At 46.4% G+C, this 26,466-nt stretch overlaps 2 protein-coding genes across 3 annotated transcripts; both read left to right on the top strand.

Annotated features, from left to right (window-relative positions):
* Positions 1 to 336: 336 nt before the first annotated feature.
* ttbk2a (tau tubulin kinase 2a) lies at positions 337 to 13,882 on the top strand. Of its 2 annotated transcripts, XM_034563045.1 has the most exons (15): positions 337 to 455; positions 1,626 to 1,773; positions 3,026 to 3,099; positions 3,932 to 4,072; positions 4,181 to 4,285; positions 4,773 to 4,838; positions 4,962 to 5,054; positions 5,179 to 5,304; positions 5,477 to 5,634; positions 5,747 to 5,954; positions 6,050 to 6,273; positions 6,365 to 6,911; positions 7,744 to 8,082; positions 8,941 to 9,950; positions 10,183 to 13,882. In XM_034563045.1, the coding sequence occupies exons 1-15, from the start codon at positions 387 to 389 to the stop codon at positions 10,664 to 10,666; spliced, it is 3,792 nt and encodes a 1,263-aa protein (XP_034418936.1). In that variant the 5' UTR covers positions 337 to 386; the 3' UTR covers positions 10,667 to 13,882. The 2 variants fall into 2 exon arrangements, with proteins under 2 accessions (XP_034418936.1, XP_034418938.1); XM_034563047.1 differs by lacking the exon at positions 7,744 to 8,082.
* A 996-nt stretch (positions 13,883 to 14,878) lies between these two features.
* cdan1 (codanin 1) lies at positions 14,879 to 26,241 on the top strand. Its single transcript, XM_034563640.1, has 28 exons — positions 14,879 to 14,983; positions 15,490 to 16,205; positions 16,309 to 16,509; positions 16,668 to 16,858; positions 17,105 to 17,221; positions 17,349 to 17,427; positions 17,581 to 17,701; positions 18,271 to 18,380; positions 18,569 to 18,658; positions 18,758 to 18,833; positions 18,997 to 19,202; positions 19,417 to 19,549; positions 19,695 to 19,838; positions 19,956 to 20,122; positions 20,846 to 20,927; positions 21,061 to 21,153; positions 21,258 to 21,312; positions 21,516 to 21,652; positions 21,745 to 21,848; positions 21,948 to 22,097; positions 22,185 to 22,248; positions 22,375 to 22,453; positions 23,254 to 23,489; positions 23,677 to 23,784; positions 23,893 to 23,956; positions 24,098 to 24,309; positions 25,000 to 25,107; positions 25,247 to 26,241. Exons 1-28 carry the CDS (start codon positions 14,906 to 14,908, stop codon positions 25,367 to 25,369), a joined length of 4,044 nt encoding a protein of 1,347 aa, XP_034419531.1. The 5' UTR covers positions 14,879 to 14,905; the 3' UTR covers positions 25,370 to 26,241.
* The last annotated feature ends 225 nt before the right edge of the window (positions 26,242 to 26,466 follow it).

Genomic DNA, 26,466 nt, shown 5'->3' with positions numbered 1-26,466 from the left:
AGCTGCAGCGACGGTCCAGTATCACAATGCTCCAGCCATTAAGCCGGGGGGGCTTTAACTTTGTCTCTCAACTGGGGACACTTTCAAACGTTCACATGGTGCACACACACACACACACACACACACACACACACAAAAAACAGGCCTTTTTTGTATGTTTTAACTTTATAAAATCTCCTTGTTCAACACCCAAGAAACATGATCTCAAGATGATGCAGATGAGCGTCAATAACCGGATGTCCTTGAAAGTCGTCCCAATAATTTCTGTTTTGTGTGTCTTCCCTAGGGTTCTCCATCAAGGCCCCAAATGCCCGGCCCAGTTTGAGGTGTGGGGGGGTGGGGGGGGGGGGAAGCAGTGAGGACAGCGTCCCTGGTCCACAGACGGGATGAGCGGCGGAGTGGAGCAAGTGGACATCCTAAGCGTGCTCTCCCTGGTCAAGGAACGATGGAAAGTGGTAAGCGACCCCGTCACATTCAGCGACAATGGGGCGGTGTGTGTTTGTCCGGCCCCGTCGCCGACCGCCTCAGGCTCGGCCTCCGCGCCACAAACAACAACAACAACAACAACAACCCCGTTGTTCAATCCGACAATGCCTTCCCCGCGCGTGAGTCCCGCTTCCCTCGGTCCAACCTGTGTTACGGACAGGTCGGGGGCTGTGTGCCTCTCTCTGTCCAGGTAGGGCTGCTGCAGAACAGGAGATCCAAAAATAGCCTGTACGGCTGCGGCAGCGGCGGCGGCACCCCGGGGGATCAATGCCTCTCACTGCTGTGCCAGCCCCCGGGTGCCATGTGAGGCCGCTTATTCCTTACTGGCAACCCGGTAACACTTCCTGTCTTCTGAGGAGCGGAGTTACATAAGAACGCTGCAGCTAATCCCACGACTTTAGCTTCCTCTCGTGCGACACAAGACTGTGTGTGTGTGTGTGTGTGTGTGTGTGTGTGTGTGTGTGTGTGTGTGTGTGTGTGTGTGTGTGTGTGTGTGTGTGTGTGTGTGTGTGTGTGTGTGTGAGAGAGCATGGAGGACGGTGAAGGACACGTGGGAGAAATTAAAGCTCCGCTAGTACGGAGAGGCGAGAGTTAAAAGGTAGAACTGTTTGGGGGCATTTTGAAGGAGTGAAATGAAGAAGAAGGTTGATCGGTGGAAGCTCGGGTAGAACTGAAGCCATAAATCAATTTATTGATAAGACGGAAAAATTATCCGCAACTATTCTGATCTAAAAATGTCACCACAATACTTTCTGCTTCTCAAATGTTTCATTTCTTCTTTTGTGATGGTACACTGAATGTTTTGGATGGTTTATGATATGGACAACTTTCTTTTTTTTCTGGCATTAAACATGTCAAACCATTCATAATAATAATACTAATAGAAAATAGTCGTCGAATTAATCTGAAATAAAGATAACGTTTTTTTGTTGCAGCACCTACTGTTAACCAAAAATGGAAGTTTCACAAAACAGCATGGTAGTTTTCTTAAACAATACAATCTGGATATTCTCATTCAAACTCATTTTGCAGGAGCTTCTTATAACATTTCAACATTTTAATTTGTTTAATGCAATGACAGTAAGAAGTACATAAAAAGATTTTTTGTTCTAACGCGGCGTTCCATCGTCTTCCTCTAGGCGAAGAAGATTGGCGGCGGCGGGTTCGGGGAGATCTACGAGGCGGTGGACCTGCTGACGCGGGTCAGCGTGGCCCTGAAGGTGGAGTCGGCCCAGCAGCCCAAACAGGTGCTCAAGATGGAGGTCGCCGTGCTCAAGAAGCTCCAGGGTGAGTGAGTCGGAATAAGAATACGATTCGGTGGATTCGGTTACGTTTCTGGAATCGATTGACCCCCGACCCTGGCCCCCGTTGACCTATTGAAAACCGGACAGAAGCACACCAATCCAGGAAATATGATGCTCGTAGAACATACAGGGACGTTCTTAGTGCATTGATAGCAGGGGATACTCTTCTATAATATATATATATATGCAGTGCAACACACAGCGTTTAGATTCGCTGCACATGTTCTTCATCTCGTGGTTTAGGAGTCTTGAATGCAAGATGGCAGTGACAGAGTGCGACAGGAAGTACATGTTAGTGTACCCGGACACTCCCAACGTCTCACAGCAGAGACACGAGAGAGCTCCTCCATGAGGGGGGGGGGGGGGTTGTGTAGTTTTACTCCGATCTCTTTTTTGCCTCCCCTCTCCCTTCCTGCCTTTTGACCACGACGCCTTTTTATTTATTTATTTATTCTCTCTCTCTCGTTCTCAACCTCCCGAGAAGAAAATCAATGCACTGGGATCATGTTTGCCGTCTAATGGCCGCGGCCTCGGGGCGCCGCGGGTTTGTTGCTTCCTGAGGGAACCGGCATGTAACTTGAGACGGGCCGAACTCCAGCCTTCCCCCCCCCTTCCCCCACCCCCCAAACATTGCTGACACTCGCCCAGCTGTGAAGAGTAAACATCAACCCAGGGCCTTATAAGAAGTCTCATATCGAGCTAATAATAGCTTAATCTTTCGTGTTTCATTTTCTTTCTTTTGATTGGATCGTTTTTCGGGAACGTCGGGGAGGAAAGTACATCGATCTTAAAAAAAAAAAAAAAAGTAGCGTTTTTAAACACGGAAGGTCGTGATGGAAACGGTTTGCATGCGCTGCGAGTTGATGGGTTCTGGGGTGCGGCCGCAGCCCGGCTGCCAGTGCAGCAATGTCCTTTCATAGCACACACACACACACACACACACACACACACACACACACACACACACACACACACAGACACAGACACAGACACAGACACAGACACAGACACAGACACACACACACAGACACAGACACAAGGCAAATTCATGCACATGGTGTTGGGTGCTATAGCCTATAAATCAGTGGGGTAGTCGTATGGTGATGCTGTAGAGGGCTGTGGGGAATATGAGCACGCACGTCATCATGATTCACACAGTATGAGTAACCTCATCTCCTCCTCCTCCTCCTCCTCCTCCTCCTCCTGAAACTCTTCTTTCCTCTTTCGTCTCTCAGGTAAAGACCACGTGTGTCGCTTCGTGGGATGCGGCCGCAACGACCGCTTCAACTACGTGGTGATGGAGCTTCAGGTCGGTCTAAATGCAGAAGGCTGGGTGCCTCATGAGCATGCTGACTTTCTAACTGATTTCCCAGCCGTACGAATCATTGAAAAACAATTGTGATGATTGATGAATTGTTCAAGTAAATCTATCAAACGTTTGCTTTTAGAGCTGCGGCAATAGAGACTAATTGATTAGTCAAACGAAACAAGTGAAATAGCCTTAAATCTTTTCTAATGACCGATTAATTTCTAATGCAAAAAAAGGCAGAAAATTGTAAATTGCCTGCTTTCTTTTATTTTTCTTAATGAATTAATTATTAAACTGAATACACTTGGGTTTCAGACTGCCACAACGAGACGTTTAAAGACATCCATCTTGGACTTTCAGAAACTGCAGATAAATAGATAAAATAATCATTGGTTGCATCCCTAATTTGCTTGTTGTAGTTTCTAAAACTAGGAATTACAACTTTCCTCTGTTTTGTATAATTGTAAATGGAATATTTTTTTTGGGGGGGGGGGGGTTTAGAATTAACGTTGCCATCCCATCCTGTTTCCATGTTTAAAAATATGTAAATCCATTATCTGGGCTTGGTACAGTATGTTGGTGCACCGCACCATCTGTTTTAATTATAGATGAGCGGTCCAGCTGAATTTATATATTTCTTTCTCACTGTTTTCTGTCCACTCAACAGATTCGGCTGCCACTTTCAAACATTTCAACCAGTGAAACTTTTAATATTTCTATTCCTGTAAATCCGTCTTTTTTTCCCTATATTTTTGTGACATGTTTAAGACACACAGAGGTCCCCCCCCCCCGCTGTGTGTCATCGGACTAACTCGTACATGCGCTCTCTCAGGGTCGCAACCTGGCTGACCTGAGGAGGAGCATGACCCGGGGCACCTTCAGCATCAGCACCACCCTGCGCCTGGGGCGACAGATGCTGGAGGCCATCGAGAGCATCCACTCGGTGGGCTTCCTGCATCGCGACATCAAACCGGTGAGTCGGCGGCCTGCTTCTTATTTTCATTACTGCATATATTCCCCCCCCCGACACATTTATTTGTATTATTCCGTTAACCGTCGCTTCCTTGTTTTACCGCCGCAGTCCAATTTCGCAATGGGCCGCTTCCCGAGCACCTGTCGGACCTGCTACATGCTGGACTTTGGTTTGGCTCGTCAGTTCACCAACTCCTGCCAGGAGGTCCGACCCGTAAGTGTCAAATGTCCTCCTCCGCTACCGAGCTTGAAGCTGCACTGGTCAATGCCGATGACATCGGGCCGGGTGATAATTCAGTATGATTCGTAATGATTTCAGTGATGAAAACATGCAGAAACACATCGAGGATACACAATTACGTTGTCTAAATTGAAAAAAAAAACAAGCACATACAAACTCAAATTTCTCATAAAATTGTATCAATCTCACTCAAATCAAACTATTTCCACATACGATGTATTTATGTTATAGTCAGTCACTTGAAACGGTTTGAAACACTTTGCTCTAAATAAAAATAGAAAATATTTTAGTGTTTCACTCTCACAAAAATATCATGTGATAGAATGCCAAGAAACAGTGAGAGGTTTGGTGAAAATACAACTAGTTTATTTTCATTTCGATGTTATTTTTTGGCTGAAAATCTACAATTCAAATACATCTATATCAGCATTTAATGCTCGTTTCTGTCTTTGTTTGTCAGCCCCGGCCAGTGGCGGGGTTCAGGGGAACGGTCCGCTACGCATCGGTCAATGCACACAAGAATAAGGTCAGTGATGCTGTCCATTGAAGTGCTTTGTACAAACCTTCTCTTTATTTGTCAGGATTTGACCATTTGAATATGATTGATTTTTAATATTAACTCAACCCCCTCCCCGATGTAACTCTGCAGGAGATGGGTCGCCACGACGACCTGTGGTCTCTCTTCTACATGCTGGTGGAGTTTCTGGTCGGTCAGTTGCCGTGGAGGAAGATCAAGGACAAAGTGAGGACGACCAACAGTCGCTGATGTCCTTCACGGAAGCTAAACAGCCTTGTCCGTGCAGCTGTAGATGATGAGATGTGACAGGTGTGTGTGTGTGTGTGTGTGTGTGTGTGTTTGCTCCCAGGAACACGTGGGGAAGCTGAAGGACACCTACGACCATCGTCTGATGCTCAAACACCTGCCGGCAGAGTTTGGCGTGTTCTTGGAGCACATCTCCAGCCTCGACTACTTCACGAAGCCGGACTACCAGGTGACACATGGCTCTAATTTTGATTTTTGAGGAATTAATTAATATGTGCAGCATGTTTCGACAACCGTTTGATTGATGAAATTGTGCAACGCGCGATCTAGAAAATGTCTTCGCAAGTCGATGTGTGAGGTTTATTTTTTAAATACAATGTGTTCACTTGGTGTCGTTGCAGCTGCTGATGTCGGTGTTTGACAACAGCATGAAAACCTACAACGTTGTGGAGAATGACCCTTATGACTGGGAGCGCACCAGCTCCGATGGCACTCTGACAATCATCGCCGTTGCCACGACGCCGCAGCATCACACCCGCCTCACCCCGGCACACATGGGGTACGTTTGATTCAAATATTCTTTAGCTTATATATGTAAGTATGGAACGTATAGCTGTGGTTACAATTCCACACTTCATAGCCTCAAAAACAATCTTCTTTTCTTGACTCAGTATGGCAAATGCCTCCCTGATCCCCGGCGACCTGATGAGGGAAAACACAGAAGAGGTTCTGCAGGACGAGCAGCTCAGCGACGCGGAGAACAACCCAGCTCCGGACCGCCTGCCGGGCTCTCCACTCCACCCGCACCGCAACCAGGAGGCTGACGTCTGGGAGGAGCTGGACCGCAACCGCAACCGCATCCGGACGGCAGTCTGGAAGGTAGCCTAGTTCCATCACCTCAAGCGCTCTCGGGGAATCGACACCTTCATTTAAATATGCCAGTTTATTCATTTGTTTTCCACTGCTTTCCAAAGGCGACGACGGAGGAGGAGCACAGCAACAACCAGGGCAACCAGGGACACCAGAGCCCCTATCCTGGGCCAAGCCTGGGTTCCCCGGTCAAACTGCAATCTGAGGTGGTGGCTTCAGACCGCGACGGCCCCCTGCTGAGGAAGCTCCGCAACATTCACAGTTTCGAGCTGGAGAGGAGGGTTGCCCTCGATGCCAAGTCCAGTCCGGAGTGCTTCCTGGAGGCCTGGTATGTGTCTCTAGTAACCGATCTGCGTTAACATCTCAAATGTTCCCTGAGGTTAGAACACAGTGTTTGCATCCGTCTTGTGTCTGCGCAGCTCAGGGAAGCAGCCGCTTGGCGCCCAGCACCAGGAGAAGGAGGCCGACGGTGACGCAGTCATCCCAGTAACTCACGGTCAAGCCGAACCCGTCGGGGAGCATCCCGAGAGGGTCTGGCACTATGATGAGGAGTTCTTGTCTGGTGGTGGTTCTCCTAAGCCAGCCTCCTGTGGGTCTCTGGAGCACGGGGAGGGGGCGGCCAGCAGCGGGGGCTTCGTGGCCCTCAATCTGAGCTCTGGGAGGCAGGACATTGACTCGAGGGAGTGGGTAATGGTGGAGCGGCCCAGTGACTCTCCGGGAGCCAAGGTTACCAACAGCCCCTCGGCGGAGGACGAGGAGCCAGAGGGGCTCCGGCCAGGGTCTCCTGGATGGGAGCGGGGCTACCCGAGCGCTAACCCTGGCAAAGCTCAACAAGAAAGCACGGCTTCCTCCAAGGGAAGTGCAAAAGGGGACAAGTTGGAGCTCAGCGTGGGCCTTGTAGGGGCTCTGCCCCCCGTCACTCCTACCAGCCCAGCTGAAGCTCTGGCTGAGGGCGTTCTCACTCAGGTAAGCCCCTTTCACCTGAAGGCCATCTCACAACATGGCATACATGATACTGACTGTAGTCAAAGCTGTACAGAGTCAGACTTCTAGCTTCAAGTTCCACCAGCGGCATCTTGTTTTAAAGCTAGATGTTACTGCTCAATGTTTTCTGGCTTATTACGCTTGTTTATTGTTAGTAAAAAATATATATTTGTGTCACAACTGCAGACCTTTTTTTTAAAAATCAGATCACAGCATGGGGGGGGGAAGAAAAGAGAGCTTATGGCTTTTGAAATGCACATTGATTTGCGTTAAATATCATGCAGAATTTTGTATCTTATTTGCAGACATTTGCTATGTGTTTGGTTGGTTTTCTTTACTTCGCAAATTCAATAATTTGATTGCAAAACATGGTTTTGGTTTTCTTTAGTTTAAATTACTTTTTTTGCTCCTTTTTTTTAAATTATTTTTTTATAACCTTCAATCAGCCCTTCGAAAAATCATCATAAACCGCCTTGAACCTGTTTTTGAACAGCTTGTTTACACTACAGGAGGAATAACCTTCCCCCCTCATTCTCTCCTACAACCAGAACAACTGCCTCCAAGTTGATAATGTATACGGCCTTCCCAAAATCTACCCACCTTCCTGCCTAAAATCATCCCCGTGTATTTATAATCCCCCCCCACCACCTCACCAGTCGCTTTACCCGTTCAAAACAACTCCACATCGGGCTCCCCACCTGCTTGTCCTGCCTCAAAGCACTTCCGCCATACCTTCTCCATCTTCTCAGTCCCTCACCAGTCTCACGACCCCTCCTCTCTCCACTTCCCATGTCTCTCCTCCCACCTCTTCCAGCTCCCCACCTCTCCTCCATCCCTGCCCGAGGAGGTCGCGATCCGGACATGCGGCCCCGCCCCTCTGCGCTCTCCCAGCCCTCACACACTCCTCGCCACCTTGTCGGACCCGTTGCACCTGCGCCACCCGCCGGGCATGAGGCGCAGCCAGTCCGTCGACCCGCAGCGGCAGGAGCGCCCCTCGTCTTCCTCCTCCTGCCACGCCTCCCTGCCGCTACCACCAAACCCCGCCCCCGGCACCCGCTCGCCCACTCGCAGGAAACTGCCGGCCATCCCGGCGGGTGCCGCCAACGCCAAGTTCCCCTCCGTCATACGCATCACCCGTGCCCAGCTTCAGCAGGTGATGAGCCCATCGCGATCTCCTAAAAGCCTCCATTCAGCCTCCTCCTACGTCAGTAGCAATCCCTCCCCGGCTGTCGACATTTTATTATTTTGTTCTTTCTTTTTTGTTGTTGTTTAAGTTGCTTATTTTTGTCTTTCTTTGTTTTCCGTTGGCTTGCTTATTGTTGTTGTTGTTGTCAGGCAGCTCTCTCCATAAAACCATGAGGGTGGGGGGGGGGGGCATTGTGTGCAGGCCAGACAAGAGCATGGGTCAGATGTGTCCTTGTGTCTGGACATGTGTCCTTGTGATCTGAATAGAGGGGGCGTGTGTTTGTCTGATTGTGGCATGTGTGTTTTTTGGAATGTCGAGTCATGACTTCAGGTTGCATGGTCTCTTTTGTTTCAGATCGTCTTTGTCCTCTCTATCTTTCTCTTTCTCTCTCTCTCCCTGTATTTGTTCCTCACCCTCTCTTCGCTGAAGCCCCCTGCGAAGTTGCGTGAACGTTTCCTGTCCTACTTGCTGGTTTAGTACTCACAGCTTGACTGACACTGCCATAGCACTTGTGTGTGTTTCGGTCTGATAATGGTAGCTATGGTATTGCATGCTGTTGCCAACCTAATCACCATTTATTACCCCACATTATAAAATACTTTCTCTTTTCACACATCTGCATCAGGCTCTTGCTACAGAACTACAGCACAACTCGACATGTTGTAGTCTATCAGCAACAGGCTCTTGACAATGAGAATATTATTCCCACTCTTAGTATGGTTGATCTTTTTTTAAATAACACCCCTGTGTCTTTCTCTTCCCTCCCGTCTCTCCACCTCCCCCCCCCCTCCCTCCTCCCCCCTCCCCCCCCCCCCCCCCCCCCAGTTGACAGCTCAGCGTCCCTCTGGGCTGTCCTTCCAGTCAGGATCAGACAGTGCGCCACAGTGCCTCCTGCTGGAGAGGCGTAGTGAGGCTGAAGCTGAGGCTCAGCTGGTCCAGGAGCGCACAGCAGACATCAGCTCCCCTCAGGACCATGTCCTCACCCATCCAGGGACACCCACAGACCCCCTGGCTGAGGTGCTGGTCAATGGAGACATCCACACCAAAGCTCAAAGCCCTGTTTCAAACCGCGTGTCTTCCCCACGCTCCCCACGCTCTCCTCGCTCGGTTCCCCTGCGCTCGCCTTCCTCTCCACGCTCGCCACACTCCCCTTGCTCTCCTCGCTCTCCTTGCTCCCCTCGCTCTCCTCGCAGCCCTGTGTTTGCCAATGGCCACCTCTCCCCTCCTGGTAACAGCCAAAGGGATTTAAGTAACGGAGCGTTCCCCAGGCTGAAAGACCCCGAGAAGGATTCTGGCCCGACCCTCTGTGCCACAGAGCCTCTGCTAAGGGGGGAGGTTAGTAGAGAAGTGAACCATGCCCCAGATCAGACCAACGGACCAGTGTCCTCCTCCCCGGTTGCCCCCCGTAAGGACCCCAGCCGGAGGCACAGTCGCATCCCAGTCCTGGAGCCCTCCAGCCTGCTGGAGCTCCCTCCTGCAGGGTCTGCTAAGGAGAAACTCCTGCAGAAGAAAGCTAACCACCCGGGCCCGGCCCCCTCTCCCACCGCCTCGCCGTCACTCTCAGATAGGCGCGGCCCCATGGTGGCCTCCCTCGCTCGGGACCCGCTGTCCTCCACCTCTGACCGCTCTCAGGACGACGACTCTCTCATGGGCTCCCGTTCGGACCGCCAGGGAGACGACGCTCCTTCCCTCTCCTCCTCCTCCAGCCCTTTGTCCCGCAAGAGCAGGATCCCTCGTCCCGTCCATTCAGCTTCTTCGGCTGAGCAGCTGGCCGCCCAATTCCTGCCGCGCCCGCCGCCCGGGAAGCCACCGGGCCGCTCCACAGCGGAGGGCAGGTAATTTGGTCGAATTTCATCTTTTGCTTTTGAGAATCAACATTTAAAATTGTACTTGCTTTCTTGTAGATAGCGAGAGTCTGTATGCTAAATATGAAACCAGAGCCAGCATGGGTATTAGCCTAGTTTGGCACTGGTTTCCAGTCTTTATGCTAATGACCCTCTAATATCCCCCTGTTTTCTGGTCCGCTTTGAAATGCATGACTCGGCTGTTATTTATTACCCACTTTAGGCTTCGGCGTTTCCGCATCCGAGCCGGCAGCAACAGCGACTCGGACCTCCTGACGTGCCTCGCTCAGCTGATGCACGGCTCCCGGGGATCCCCGCTTCACCATCGCTCCTCGGCCCAGCACGGGGGCTCCAGGACGGGCATCTGCAGCCTGACGAGCTCCCCGCACCACCACCGCAGCTCCAGCGCCTCCCCGCGCAGCTCCTCCTCCCTGCAGCGCTCCGTCAGCTCCTCGCCATCCCGCCACGATTACCGAGGAGGAGGAGGAGGGGGAGGAGGGGGAGGAGGAGGAGGAGGAGGAGGGGGCGGCTGCCTCGGCCGCAGCCGCTCGCCTCCCAGCTTCTCGGGCTCGCCTCCTCCCCGCCGCTTCCACACTCACCACCAGGATACGTGCTGCAGCCGCCAAGCTCGCACCGGCCCCTTCCACCTGTCCAGGGGGAAAGCCTGTAGCCGAGAGGGCAAGTGCTCCAGCAAGCTGAGCAGATAGTTGCCCTCCTCCCATGTTGCGCTGCCACGGCAGAGGATGGAACGACTCTTATTGTGATAGGGTAGACCGCAGTGTCCTTCCTGTATAGGTTTCCCCTTTTTTTGTTTTCTTCGCTGTCAGTCGGAACCTTACACTCGCTGTTTCCCCACAGTTCCCGTTCACTTCCTCCTATTTGCACACGGGTGTATTCATTTATGTTACCCAGCTTTAAAAAAGGGGCACTCCGGCCATTTAGTACCGCACTTTCCATAAAAGTCGTTGGACTGAGAGACAGATTTAAAAAAAAAAAGAACGATTAAAGAATCTGTGCGAACAGAAACGGAGACGTCCCCACTTTTAGTCCGTTAAGCGCCAACAAATGTTGGTTCCTCCATTTCCCAGAATGCAACTCAAGAGCATAAGATGCCAACTTTCTGTTAAAGTGCGTCGCCCAGTCTGAATAGTCCTCTTTGTGACGAGGCAGCTGAACCTCACTTGGAAGTGGAGTGCCCCCTTTTTAAGGGAACTTATTAGACCATCGATATTGACATGGCGGGGTCCTCCATTTTCTTTACATCATCATGTTGTAGAGTTAAATAGTGCAGCTGCTAATGCAGCCGGTACTGTGATATGTAAATCAATAGCAAGTCAGGCCTGTTTTATTTATCTTCATGCATCCCTTACCACGATATAACAGTATACTTATTTATCCCCGGTGTTGAAGCACTTGGATGATGCTGATGGAAATGTCAGTCTAGCTGAATCACAACTAAATTAAATATTAGCCTTGGGGGGGTTGACTCGGTTGTCTCCCCTGCATTCGGAGATTGCAGGCAGGGTATGATATTTACTTTTAAGGTGAATGCAAAAAAGCCAGAATTTGTGTGTACAGTTGTATTTATTGAGATGTTTATTTTGATGCTTCGCGAAACGCTTTTCGACTCCCACCCTCCTCCTCCTCCTCCTCCTCCTCCTCCTCCTCCTCCCCCTCCTCCTCCTCCTCCTCCGTGTGACTGTGGATGTGTGGTTTCGTGTCACCCCCTTGTCTTTCTTTTTTTTATACAATCAATCACGTCGAGTGCGTGAGGACGCACGCCTTTTTGTGCCTACCGTGTTGCCGTGAGAGGGAATCCAAACGTCCCGATTGGCTGAAGGCTTTACAGGTTGTGGTAGATGGTAGCGGACGTAAGCTTAAGCAAACGCAAAGGTATACGTTACTGACGAGTAATGTTCAGACACAGATGTTTGTCTCAGCGTGTGCCTTGGCACTTTGGGCAGCTTAAGACAACAAAAAAACAACAACAACAACAACAAAAGGAGCCAAAAACAGCGGTTTTGAAAACGACTTCCCCCCTTTTCACCGGTATTCTTTCAATGTAGAAAAAGGTAGCAACACAACAAATGTTTGTTAAATCAAACCTGCAATTTGAGCAACAGTACTTGAGTAGCTATTTGTAATCACACACACACACACACACACACACACATACACACACAAAAGAGGAAATAGTTCAAGTGCAACCTGTCTTTGCTGCGCTGTGTGTGTGTACATAGCACACAGGTCAGTGTTGGAGATGCAACATTTTAAAAAAACCTTGAAAGAAATGTGAATTTCAGACCTCAAACAACATCGTTTGGCCATATATGTACGTATATATATATTTCTCGCACCAAAATGATGTTCCATGCTTCCCATGTGCAGGAATGATTCTTTATTTTATTTTATTTTTTTGTTCCTCAGAACCGCAGAATGTCTTTTTTTTTAATATATATACGATGACAAGAATCTGAGTATTGTTTGTGTTTTGATTTTAGTTTAGGATTCCTCACTGAGACTCTGTCACAGCTCCAGCTCCCAAGCTGCGTACCACTTATTTTTTATATTAGTTTTCTGGAGCTTCCTGCACTGACCCCCCCCCCCTTCTTGGTATTTATTTCTGGAATATGACACCCCGTATTTAATTTAATTTTTTTATCAGCGCAATTGACAAAAAGAATTAACCAGAAAAAGAAAAGACTATGCTGAGTTTTAAGCACTTGTATATCGTACAGGGAGACGCACCAGTTGATGATATAGCGGCTGCAAATATTGCCAAATATTTTGAATATGGGGGGCGTATAGTGATTTTGAATGGGCACGTGGCTTTGTAAATGTATAAAGTATACAGATATAATACCTAACACCTGCAGCTATGATGACTCCTCCTGAAGGCAGACAGCGTTCAGTCAGTCAGCCGCCTTAATGTCTCCTCTCTGCCCCTCCGTGCGTAGCGAGGGATGACTGAGCCTTGTCTGTGTTGGACATCGTTGCACCATTCGTGCAGCATTCGAGGTGCGTTTGTATTTGTGATAATTGTATGCACTCTACATGTTTCGCAATCAAAATCTTTGACTCCTCCCTCATTTCTAACTCACTATTTTAAAGATATTTCAAGCTTTTCAAAATTGTGTGCAAACAAGTTGTGCAAACTTTTAATATAAACCTGTAAATGAAGTAATTTTATTTAAAATACAATAATTATTGTAAACACCCATGACTTTTACTCTTAACAGGCTTTTCAGTGAAAAAGGGGGAAGGGGCAGACATTAAACGGTGCTGCTGGTTCTAAAAGATAATCAGATTTTAATCATTATTGCACATGCGTGGTGTGAAGTTGTTAGTACTAGTGTTACCCTCCAGATGAGATTTTTGTTGTTGTTGTCACTTTTTAAAGTGGCCTGCTCATAGAAAAAGTGTCATTTTTATAGTAGCTTGCTGGGTGTTAACAGACACCCAGAGGCCAACGGAACGAACACAGCTGTTTTATTTTATTTTGAAAGGTAAGATGGAAACTAATTAAAGCTTTTGGTCCTCATGGCATAACATTGAATTCCTTGTTAGTAACTTATAAATACTTGACGACAAATATTTATTGTGACATATGCTAATTTCCCCATCCATCATTTTGACTTTAATTGTCAGGATTTTTTTTTTAATGGTTGATATTTTGTGTTGTACTGTTTTGTCATGTTTTTTTTGTTGTTGAAAATTTAACTGTACAGTCTCAAGGAAAGAATGTAACACGTGGGAGTTTTGCATTGTATATAACTGTAATTATTTATGTTCATTCTATCATTTGTATCATATCAACAACGCCTTGTACAGTGCTTTTTTTTCGTTTTTGTTTTTAAATTATTTTGTATTTTATTTTTATAAACTGGTTATAAATAAAATACTCATTCCGCATGCAGACAGAATCTTGTGAAAGGTTTCTGTTTTTTTTTTAATGCTGAAACGTTGGCCGCTGGACAAGGACATAAAGGGTATAATAGTCAGCTGTTTAGTTTTTTTAATTAATTTACTGCAACTGTTAAATAGTTAAAATATCAGATTAAGATGCAAAATTAATAAAAAAGATTCAACCAAAATACCTCAACATGGCATAATTTCAACAACAAAAAGGATCTTGCATGTCTTATGTACATTTTGTTGTCAATTTATTCATTTATTAAGCCCAATTTGCATCAAGGGACAGAAAAAAAACTCATTTTTTAACGTAAAAATGGAAGAGCATTATGCCCAAAAAGATGAGGCACATTTTCAGGTTTGACCTGTGCAAAAAGTCTTCATTTCTAAATGAGTTTTACATTTCTTGAGGGTAAAACCTTTGTATAATCTTCAAGGAAACCTCTCTAATCTTATCCCTAATACGTAATATGTGGGCAATGAACACACCTTTTATCCAAGGGACATTCTTGGCCACGTTACTCCACTAAACAAACATCACCATGAACAAACAGATGCCTCCAGCTTTAGATAAGAGGACACGTCCCCAGGGAGAGACCTCTGAGTAACCAAAGATTACATTTATTTTCTACTTTTTTTAACAATTTAAATGGATTAAGACATCTGTCTTGTTCTGTAGTTACAAGGGTGCTGGAATAATGAACTTTTTTCTTTGACAGGCATGTCATTAATATGATATCACTACTTTTTAAGGCACATAAGTTACATCTGTTTAAGTTCAGAGACGTTATGCTTTTTTAAATACATCAATAATTGAAATTGCTGGTTTCACCTGTAAATAATTTTTCAAGAATAAAGTTGTCTCACCTGCCAGTTTGCTTAATATAATATTATGCTATATATAATATTTCTACCATCTCAAAATCAGCTCCCATTGGCTGCACACGTTGGCTCGGCATACGTCGTACGCGCATGCGTACGCGCTAACCCCGCCCCCTTCCCCCTCCCTCCCCTCAGTCCTTCAGCCGCGCAGAATGGCGGCTCTTTTGGAATCTCTCCTGTGGAAGAAAGTGGACCTTAAAACGGTCTTGGACTGGCTGAGGAACGACGAGGTACGTCCGCAACGACCACGAGCCTCGTGCGCGAGACACGTTATACGCCCTCGCCCTCGTGTCACGAAGTTTTAAGAGATGACACGGCGCACAACTGATTGTAAACAAAACTTTTAGCCGTCGGGAGAGAGAGAGCTAGCGAGCTAGCTTAGCTTTGGTACGGATGGGACTTCAGACGAGCCGCTACGTGGTCGACTATCTTTCCAGAACATGTAGTTTTAAAACGGGAGTTTACCGTCGTAGTGTGGCTCCGGTTGTAGTTCGTGTTACTACCGGAAGAAGGCTGCGGATGTGATGCATTGTTAGCTAATGTTGGGTCAACAGGCTACTTTCTGCAGAAATGACCTGGAGCTGACCAGCAAAGCATGCATGTCGTTACCTGTACGTTGGGTTCTTCGTGCACGAAATAAAGGGTGTTAATATTTTCAGTTATTTTAGTTTTTATTAAGTATGTATATCGGTCACAGTGCATTGTTTTGCCACACGTGTGTGTCTCTTGTCAACAGGAAGGTGAGAGGCTGGCATTCAGAGGACCCGAGGTGACAGTTCACAAACAAGAGTTCGTCTCATTCCTTCTGAACTTCCTGAGGGAGCAGAGCAGACAAGCACTAACTCATGGCCCCGCCACTCCGGCCAAGACCCCGAGACCCGGTGCACAGACTCAGTCCTTCACTGACAGGAGGAGTTGCCGGTCCGCCGGTGGTGCGGCAGGTTCTCGGAGCGCCAGCCGGGTCCAGCTGTTTTCCCCTTCCCCCTCGAGGTCACCCGGGTCTGAGCAGGATGCTGCCGGGCAGTCGGGGTCCCACTCTCTGAGTGGAGTCGACGCCTTCAGCAGCCCCTCCTTCGCCGCAGGATGGAGCCCCGCCTCCAGGCCTTCAGGCTCCGAACGCCGGGCTAGCCAGAGGGTCAGTCTGGGGGACTACATGGTTTCTCCTCCCGACCTCCAGAAAAGCCCCAGCTCCCAGTCGCAGAAGGGTCGAAGGAAAAGCGCTGGCAACATGGCAGTAGGGGGACAAGGGAAACATGGAGGATGGAGGGGAGGACATCACAGTGATGAGATTGGACGATGGGAAAGTGGAGGGAAAAGGTCAGGTAGAGGAGGAGGAGGAGGAGGAGGAGGGAACAGTAGGATAAGCGAGCAGGTTTCACCGCCATCGGTGGGGCAGCTCAACTTCAACAACTTGGAGGACTTCCCTCCTGTTGGATCACCCATTTCACCTGCGTAAGTCCAACCAACTCTTAGGTTAAACAAAAGTCAACCCTGACTCATCATTTTATTTTTTATTTTTTTTTAGATTTGTCTAACGGTTTCCATTAACCTCCAGGGTATCCAAACCATCGAGAAGAATAAACCCAACGCCAGTCAGCGCAGAACGGCCTCACTCCAAACCAAAGGCCTGCTTCACCTCCACCCCATTCAGTGAATCTTCTAGTCCCTCGTTAGGTGGTGAGAGTCTCGATGGGTCGATGACGGTGGGCAGTCCTCTGAGCCTGCAGGAAGAGAGGGAGCTACTAAAGAGAGAAAAGTAAGTGTTCTACGTATATGTACCAATATATATATATATATATATATATACTTTCTTTTTTTTCTCATTCATTATTAAAGCCAGCCTCTGCTGTTTTGGGCTCCGCTACAGCGTTGCTTCAGTCTGTCGTTTCATAATCGGAAACTTCTGGTTATTAGGACAAAGCGTGCTCAGCAGGTTGCCGCTCCTCCGCTGTCCTCTCTGGAGCCTTGCACCCCCACCAAGTTGGGGCTTCGGACGGGATCTAAAGTTACACCAGATCTGCAGACGCCCAGTCCCGAACCATCCAAAGTCACCTTCTCTTTGGAACTGGATCTCCTGGCAGAGCTGTACTGTACCTGCATTTCCGGTTAGTGACCACAAGGTGGCGGTAATGTGCTACGTGGGAGGGAAAAACTGTAAATGTATTTAAAAATATATATATAACACTTAATATAATGAAGATGTTTAGAAGGAGTGTAGCACAAATAAATTGCACAAAATATATGATTTAAGAAGTCAGACCTAAACTATATGCTTTAGGAGTAAGTAGACACATGTATCTACGATGTAAGATTCTAAAGATCCAAAGTTTGAAGAAGTATTTGTTTTCCAGAAAACCTGGTGCCGAACATCTTCCTGGAGCTTTTCTTTGTGGTGCAGTTGCTAACATCTCAGTCACCTCCGACTCATGATGATGACAAACAGGGAAGTTTGTGTGCAGTGAATTCAGGTTAGTGAATTAATATTTTTGTTACTTTAGCATCAAAATATTAGGATTTTTTAAAAACTTTTTGTTTGAACTAAAATGTATATTGAACCCCCTTTTTTTTGTTTGTTTTTTTAAAACCCATTTTCAGAAATTTTGGAGAGATGTTACCTGAGACAAGTACACAACTGTGTGTATTTTGCGGTGAAGGTTCTGGAGAATCAGTTTCAGTGAGTTGTTTCATATCACACGGACTTCGTGAATTTGCCACATTACACTAGCAGGAATATATATATATATATATATATATATATATATATATATATATATATATATGCTTATCCGTCTCCGTCAGTTGATTCCTAAATGTGTATTCTGGTCAGGTTGGTAGCTCAATTGGACAAGTGTACCTTGCGCCTGCTGGCAGAGAACGAGCGGGTGGCGTCTTTCTCTCCGGATCTCAGGCAGCACCTGACTCAGGCCCAGGAGGGAAGCACAGCCAAGGTAACACACCGCTCTGTATGGTGCTGCCATACAGGCTTATTAGTGGCTGAGTGTCACTGAATATGATACAATATTGGTATCAATAAAAACATTTAAGATGACACCTGTTTTCAGATATTTATATTTTTATTAGATGGTGTTATTAGTGTTTAGAGCTGGTTGAATAACTGATTTGTCGATCTGCGTAACATCAATCTGCACTTTTTATTATAATTGATATATTTTTTGAGTCGTACTTTACTTATTTAGTTGAATATCTTTTGGTTTTGGTATGTTTTTTTTGTGGCTCTTAAAAAAAAAAAAAAAAAATAGAAATAATAGTAGTTATTGCTATGTCAAAGTCAGCTTTATTGTCACTTCTTCCATTTGTGCAAACATACAGAAGATCTGAAAGTACGTTTCTCTCGTCCAACATAAAATGAATGTAGTAATAATAACAATAATAATATAGTTACAGCCCTATAAATGTTTCATCAATATATTGCATGTGCCACAATATGTGTGTGTGTGTGTGTATATGAAACTCTTCTTGTATAGTTAACATGTTTTTATTCCTCCATGTGTTCCAGCTCTCTCCTTCAGTCTCCACTTTCATCCACTCGGTCTCATTCCAGCCTGCGACCGACAACCGGTCCAACTTCATCAGTGACAAGGCCTTCCACACCTTTAAGAAACAAAGGTATATCGTCACAGTGTGTTTTCATTCTGTTGCACAGCTGCCCTCTCGGCACATGTCCAGTAAAATGAGTTCATTATTGCAACCGGGGCTTCGGGCTCGGCACTACAAGAAACCGCTGAATTAGACTTTTAAACACATTTTTTTATCATCACTGTTTTTTTCATTTTTATGTTTTTTTTCTTTCTCAGAGATATATTTTACGAGGTGTTACGAGAATGGGAGGACTTCCACAAAGATCAGGGGTGGAACTTTGACGCTGCTCTCGGCGGCAGGATAAGGCAAGTCCAATCGACTCGTGTTGTTGTTACTATTGTTATTGTTATTTACATGTCTGTCCAATGCATCTATCTGATCTATTACTTTATTCTTCTTTTTAGAGGAATGATGAGTCAACTGACCGCTGCAGGAAACCATTCACATTTCGCTCGTCTGTTCCTGAAGCAGCTTGTTCAGGTAGACCGGCACCTCCTTCTCACCTAAACTGTAGTTCTTAAATACTTTTCATTATGTCAAATGAGCTTTTTATCTACAGTGATAACATTTCTCCTTTTTTAAAACAGAAGAGTGGCACATTGGTACACTAAATAAATCCAGCTGTGTGTTTTTTTTTTTGTAGATGTGTAAAGGCCCCCGTGTGAACGGCTCTCCTGGAGATACTCCCGACGCGGACCTGCTCGGCATGCTGGGAGCCGACAGCCTCGGGCGTCTGAAGCGTCTCGAGGAGCGTCTCATTCAGCCTCAGGGAGTCGTCGGGCCCTGCCCGCCACCGTCCTTTCCTGGTCACCAGGAGTTCTTCAGGGACTTCCTGCAGACGGCGAGTTGGTAAGCAAACATCATAAATATAGAATTGACACCTGGCCTTTTTTAATTTAGAGCTACTTAACTTAACAAGCCAGTTAGGGTCCAATCTCACGTTTAATTAGTTTTTTTTTCATCCTCTAATTATTAACCATCCAACGTTTGCATATAGATAATAACTCATTGTGTCCTTTTTTTCATAACGGCGGTAATTTTCCCACAACATATTGTTTCCCAGCTGCCAGCTGACCCAGCACTTGCAGGACAGCCTGTGTCAGCAGCTCCTCCAGCTGGACGAGGTGTCCATCCTGAGTCCTCCGGCTTCCATCGCGGAGGTACAGGAGGAGGGAGACGGGGACATGGAGCAGCAGGTATGCCCTCTGAGTCAGACAATGGGATGCTATTGGGTGCCCTGTTAGTTTGGAGCAAGCTGACATACCAGATTCAGAGAATCTGACCAACATGCTGTTAATTATTCTAAAAGACTTCGTCTGTCCGTTCCATCCCCCTCGTCAGGATGAAAAGCAGCGGTTCACCTCGGTGCTGCTCCTCGCGCGTCTTCTGGCGAAGTTTCTGGGATTCATTTCCTTTCTGCCGTACCAAACATCGGAGAGACCCTCCAGGGAGATACAGGACACCGCTTTAGCCCTGCGGAGCAAGGTGAAGGGAACTAAATAATGACGCTCCTCTAAGTGTGCACGTTGTGTCTCATTCACGGAACTCTAAAATGCCCTCAATGATGTTAAATGTGCATATTAATTTCATTAAATCCCTCAGAGTGTTCCGGTGCTGGATGTGTGCGCCGTGCTGGGTAACAGCATGAAGAGGAGGCGCACCGTCCTGACTGTGCCCTGGCTGGTGGAGTTCCTCTCCATGATGGACTTCGTCGGTCCCCTCCTGCTCTGCTATAGAACGGCATTGGGCAAACTGCTGCTCCTGTACAGGTCTGCACATTTGTCCCATTAAACGTTTGTTAAAGAAGGGGCCAGCCATTGTAAAATAACGATTAATTCACCTCCAAGAAGCACTCCTCTGATACTGTATTTATACTTTTCTAGGCATACTTATGTGCTTAAATTGTAGCTACAGTAGACGTGCACACTGAAAATCACTAACCTGACATTACCGGACATTTCTATATCAGAAACACGTCATAAGAATCGAGGCGAGACGTGAGCGGCGGGTCGACTAATCCGCACCGACTCTTCAAGTAAATGTCTCTCGTCGGCCTTCAACATGCTGACTGACGGCAGACGTTCACCGAACCGGAGAGGTTTTCATCTCCGCTCCACGGGAGGAAGTTCACAGTGTATTTGTAGCGAGTGAGGGGAATCCGCCTGTAGTTTAACAAGCAGCCCTGATCAATCAATACAGATTGAGTTAATACTTTCAGAACACATTTGCAGCAGGATATTTTTAAAACGGCTGTCTGTGCAGATTACGCGTCACTAAACGCAACAAAAATGTACTTAAAGTGTAAAAAAAAACATGCGTCTCACAGAGACGGTGTGGATTGATGCATTTAATATAATAGGAGCAGATCTGACGACTGTCAAAAATGCTCTTAGTGGAGATTGGGTGTAATATAATATATATATATATTTTTTTTATTTTTGTTGTTGTTTGACCTTTTATTTCCTTCCTGGTTACTTCTTGTGTGCTTGTAGGCGAATGCTGCTGGGCCGATGTGGAGAAATGTGTTACCTGAACAAGCTGCTCATGGTGTCTGTGTTGGGTTGGCTTTTCCAGGTGAGGCTCGACCTGTGGATCACGATCCTTCGAGTTTGTAAAAACTCACTGCAGCCGAGAGGGGAAACCTGAAGAGTGCACTTTTGTGTTTGTCTGATATTCCCGTTTTCAAAATGGTAAACTCTCATTGTAGATCCCGGTGATTCCTGAGGATATTTTCTTCACCAATGAGTTCACTGAGGTGGCCAAGCTGGACGACGGAGGCACCACGAGTGCTGCGGGCCTCGTGAGTCAAATATTCATTTCAGTAGCTGTTTGTGTCCCCCCCCCCCCCCCGCTGCTTTTTGTTTTTTTCCCATTTACATCGAGGCGTCTCTTGATCTTTTGTAGGACTGTATTCTCCTGGTGGATCAGCAGCTGCTCTACACGTGTTGTCCATTTCTTGGTGAGTGGAATGTGGAAAGATGTCTTTAAGGGCACGATACCATTTTGTAGTTAAGAGTTAAGAGTCTTCTCTCCAGAAGAGGTAAAAGCCTGTTAATAGTTCAGCTCATATTTGGCGTGTTTTCTACAAGTGAGCCGTAAAGCAAATTTAAAGCGCTTATTAACAATGTGTTTTGATGTTCTTCCTCGTTTCCATCGGTCCAGGTGAGTTCCGTAAGCTCCTCGCTGCCTTTGTGTCCGGAAGCGCCGCCAAGAGCGGAGGAATTATCCGCAAGATCACTCCCACGTCTGCCGAGCTCAAGGACCCAGCGACCGCCAACAGGTCGCAGCAGAAGCTACAGGTGAGTCCACAGGAGAGAGCATGCGGCGAAGGGACTATAGGTGATGACCCCCCCCCCCCCCGAGTATTAAAACCCACTTAAATGTGACCCAGGTGGATCTGGAGCAAGCCTTCTTTCACAACCAGCCTCCGTCGTTGCGTCGCACCGTGGAGTTCGTGGCCGAGAGAGTCGGATCCAACGCCGTCAAGCACATGAAGTTAGTGTCACTGGACGGTTGGGGGTGAGGGGAAGTGCACAGGAGCACATTTCTAAATGAACCGTTTCTTTTCCATTTTTCCATTTTTTTCTTCTTCAGGGCCACATTAGTGAGCGAGTTGGTGGAGCGAGGGGAGAAGATGCTGCGAGATGGTCTGAAGTCGCCCAACTCAAATCCTTCCAAGCTGAACGACTCCATCTGTGCTCAGCTGTGCGTCGCAGGGTTGGAGGCCCTGGCAAAAGCCACCAGGTATGAGCAACTTATGCATGCATGCATAAGTGGATTGTTGGAAGTAGGGTTGCTCAACTGCGTGGTAATCTCAATGTGGTTTTGCAGATTTTGCAGCGAGAAGAGTCCAGAGGCCGTACGGATTCTGCTCCCCGATGAGACGTCCCCCGCTGTATGTCCCGTTTTTAAAATCACTCTGCAAAAAAGGATTCCTAACAAGGTTTTGATTTTTCCATACAAACTAAACTTGTGTTTGTTTGTTGTTGTTGTTGTTGTTGTTTTTTGACTCGCTCTACAGGTCCTGACCACATCTGAAAACATCACCAAACGTCTTGCAACAGAAAAGGCCTGCAGCTGGCTCTCCGCCAACATCACAGGTAGCTGCTTGTGTTTTTACATGTTTTCACTGTTAAAATCATGGGCGCTCTAAATAGATTTTTTTTTACATTTTCCAACACACGGGGGCAATCTTTTAGATTATTTTGTATTATTATTTGTAATAATTCCCTACTTGACTGTAGAGAGGTACCAAGCCAACGTTTTTCTCTGGATTCTGACACCAGGACAGTCCGATCCAATCTTTTATCACACATCACACAAGTCATTAATATTTAAGGCAGCAGGAGGCCAGGGATCGCCGTGACTGAATGAATGTACCTGATGGCAGAAACACGCACATTGACAAAAAATGTATTCGCAACCCGATCTGCTTTTACACGGTCGCGCAGGGGCCAGACATTCTCTGCGTTTCGGTGTCAGTGGATCCACATTTTGATATCACTGCAAATTGATTTTTCATGCCACAATGAATAATAGCTGCTGGCTTTCATAAAGACGGGAGAAAGCATTTAGTTATCTAAAGTAAAACACTGTTACATGCCTTGGTTCCAATGTAAAACTAAAAAATATTCCCTTTTTTTATTTTATTTTTGCAAGCACTACAATTGCACTGGACTGAATATATTCTCTAAGGGCTTATTTTTTTTTAATTTCTTGTTACTGTATGAAGTGAACATGCACAAACTCTGGAATTATCCAGAACCTTAAAGCTCTCGGGCGTTGCTGAGATCTCGTTGCATAACATCAATGACATTGTAGATGAAAGGGAAACCAGCGATGCGATTTGAGGTTCCCTCAGGACGCCCATCTAAGATGTTTCTCTCTGTTTTCTCCCCAGCCCTGATAAGACGAGAGTGGAAGAGCAGGTGTGATCGCGTGATGAAGGCTGTGGGGGGGGTCCCGGTGGCACCGGACTCGCGGGAAGCGGAGGGGGGTGCCACGCTTGAGCCGGTCACCAAGGAGGAGCCGTCGACTACTCCCAAGAGGAAACAAGGAAGCGAGAGAGCGACGTCCTGCCCTCCGCACTGCAACCACAGCGCGTCACTGCCCTCTGACATCATCATCGAGATGAAGGTATTTTATTGCACGAGAGGAAATGCAGATGCATGTTGGGGGGGGCGGGGGAGTCGCACTGCACAAATGGTCCGCTTTGATTTTTGGAGGTTTTTCCTTGATGTTTACTCATGAATAACTTGCATCTTCAGAGAATTGGCTCACCATTTTACTGGAGTGAAAGTGAAAATTCTGAATTTTCCTCCAGGAGTTGCTGAGCATCGCGGTCGGCCCCCGGACCGACGGCGAGCTGCTCACCGGCTCTCTGGTGCAAACGCTGCTCCAGAGAGTGGTGGACACACTGGCCTGCAGAAAGGTACACAAAGCAACGCGGGTGCAAACGAAACAACAACAACGTGTGTGGGATTTAATGATTTCTGCCAGTCGTCGTCGTCACACCGTTGTTCTTTTCCTCTTCTCGTAGTTCTCAACTGTGGTGTCGGAGCAGATGCTGCTGAACGCTACTGTCCTGCTGGCCTGCAAACTGGGTAAGAGAGTCGGTGAAGGATAGACGTGTAATACCAGGGGGAACGATGAGTTCACTGTTTAACTATAAAGTGGTCAATCGCAACGTCAAAGTCTAGTAGCCGCGTAACAGACTTGCGTACCTTTTGCTTGTTTCTGCTCAGTGTCTGCAGAGCTGCCCGTGCTGCCTCCGTCGGGGGCCAGCGGAGGGGAAGGGGTCGCTGTGGGTGCTGGTTCAGGATCAGAGCCTCCTGTCAGAGCGCTGCTGGAGCAGCTTGCCGAGCTGTGGCGAGGAGACTGCTGTGCCTCCGCCCCCCTCCACCTGCTTTTCACCCCGCTCACTTTCACCGCGGTGCTGAAGGCCAGCGACACTGAGGTTTGTCCGACTGATGCACACGTGTATTAATAATGCTTTCTACCTTTTTTTATATGTTGATAGGATATTTCTCTCAAATACCTCACTACGTACTGCATGTGCATGGCCATCTATACACCTGTAAGCATTACACATTAAGCAACAGGTGTTGCGAAACACTTCAAATTATGTCATCGTCTGTGTTCAAAGCATAATATATGAATCTTTAAAAAGTGATCTGACATCGTTATGGCATGTTTTGCCCCAGATTTATTTTACATATTGAGCTCAACATTAGATTTTTTTTTTTTTTTTTTTTTTGTGATATCATTTTCAAGAAAGGATGTGCACACTACACATAGATGCACAGGCATATAATCATACAAAGTAAAGTATAAATAAAATATATTAATATAATTCAACATTAGAGTTTTCTCCGTTTTTGAGATGAGTTATTTTCATTATTTTTTTATTTCCTATTGCAGGTATTTTACATTATTTATCATGACAACTTGTGGACTGCTGATTGTAGAGAGACAGACAAAAATAGAATATATGCAACAAAAACCTTTATGCCATCAGCATGCTCCAACATGTCACATCTCTTTTGATGACGTTAAAAAAAAGGTTAAATTTCACGAAACATGACCCTAATTTCTTTTGAAAGTGGCTCGACCCTTTTGGAACACATTTCTTTGTCTCTTTTCTTAGTGGAAGAACTACCTGTTTCTGGTGAGGAAGCTGGTTGACAGACGAGTCTTGAGCGAGGAAGAGGTCGCATCTCATTGGAGGAAGCTAACAAACTTGGCCTTGCCAGCGGTGAGCGGTTTCGCTGCATTCTCGTCGTCTTATTATTCCTCAGGAAAATTAATTATCTTTGCCGGCGATTTGACCCCTTTCAACTCTTTCCTCTCGCTCACTTTATCCTTTCGTTTCCGTGTCCATTTTTTTTTTTTAGGAGCAGATAGAGAATTTCCAGCTGCAGTCGCAGAGTATTAAACCCCCGTCGCCTCTGGCGGAGTTGCAGAGCCACTTGGACATGCTGCAGGTCTCACAACAGACGGTAGAGGGAGCTACATGACAACAATAATACCACCCGGCATATCCCGCTGCATCTTTTTCTGTTACACCTGTGTTTCATGTCACGACTTGTCGGTGTCAGGAGAGAAAAAGAGAGACCGATCTGGGGGACTTTTTTTTAGTGTTGACCTTTTTTTCTTTTCTCAAATTGCCACTGCACAGCTCTTCAAAGTCGGCCTCAGCACAGGCTTTTGCAAGCTCCAGACTTTTTTTGTTCTCCACATGTGAAGTGACAGCAGCCTTTTAGTGAATCCCTCTGCTCTTTTGCTAAGGTGCCAGTGAGAACCAGAGAGCCCTGCCTGTAAGAAGTAGCTCGGGGACCTACGCCATTTCACACCTTTTTTAGTTTTGTTTCTTTTTTAGATCTGTTAAACTTTCCCCGCAAGCAATCCTGGTATATGATTGTGTCCGAAGGGAAAAACTAGTACAGTAGATGAAAACATTTTCAAACAGTCGAGATTTGGCAGAGACATAAGACGGGTCGGCATCAAACTGCCTAAGTGACTCAAACTGAGTTGCTTCAGTGTCACCTTTTTAAAGACACGGTAAATCATTAAAATATGCAATTACCAATTGTTTTTTTTTTAATGTAAAATATTCAACCAGACGAGTTGTAGATTTTAAAGAAACACTTGGTAATAAAATGGGAGGTGCAGGGACAAAGTCTTCATTTTAGTATAGCACTTTCACACACTGCCTTTGACCGCCACGACTAGTGATTGCATGTTTGTTACATGAACGCGAGGCTGCGTTTGTGATTGTTTTTTTTAGTTCATGTTGAACGAACGCCGTATTCCCTGCTTTAAATCGAAATATTTTTTATGTTGCCTTTTTAAAAAATATAATAATAATAAAGAAGTATTCTGCTTTAAATGTTTTTTTATTTGTGTCATTGTCATTGTCATACAGATTTGTATTATTTCTAACGGCTGGGGAAATGTATCGCTGACATAATCCACTAATCGGATTATAATTATCAGACAACAAAACAAAGTATAATCTCCAGTGTAACACTTTAAATAGTGGAATTAAATAACAAAACAAAAAGAGGGCGGGGGATTTGAATGTCTGGGAGGGGGTGTGTCCAGCAACATCGCC

This window comes from Cyclopterus lumpus, chromosome 22 (assembly GCF_009769545.1).
Source record: "Cyclopterus lumpus isolate fCycLum1 chromosome 22, fCycLum1.pri, whole genome shotgun sequence".
NCBI lineage: Eukaryota > Metazoa > Chordata > Actinopteri > Perciformes > Cyclopteridae > Cyclopterus > Cyclopterus lumpus.
The sequence above is the reverse complement of the archived record's forward strand: the minus strand, read 5'-3'. Positions and strand labels throughout refer to the sequence as shown.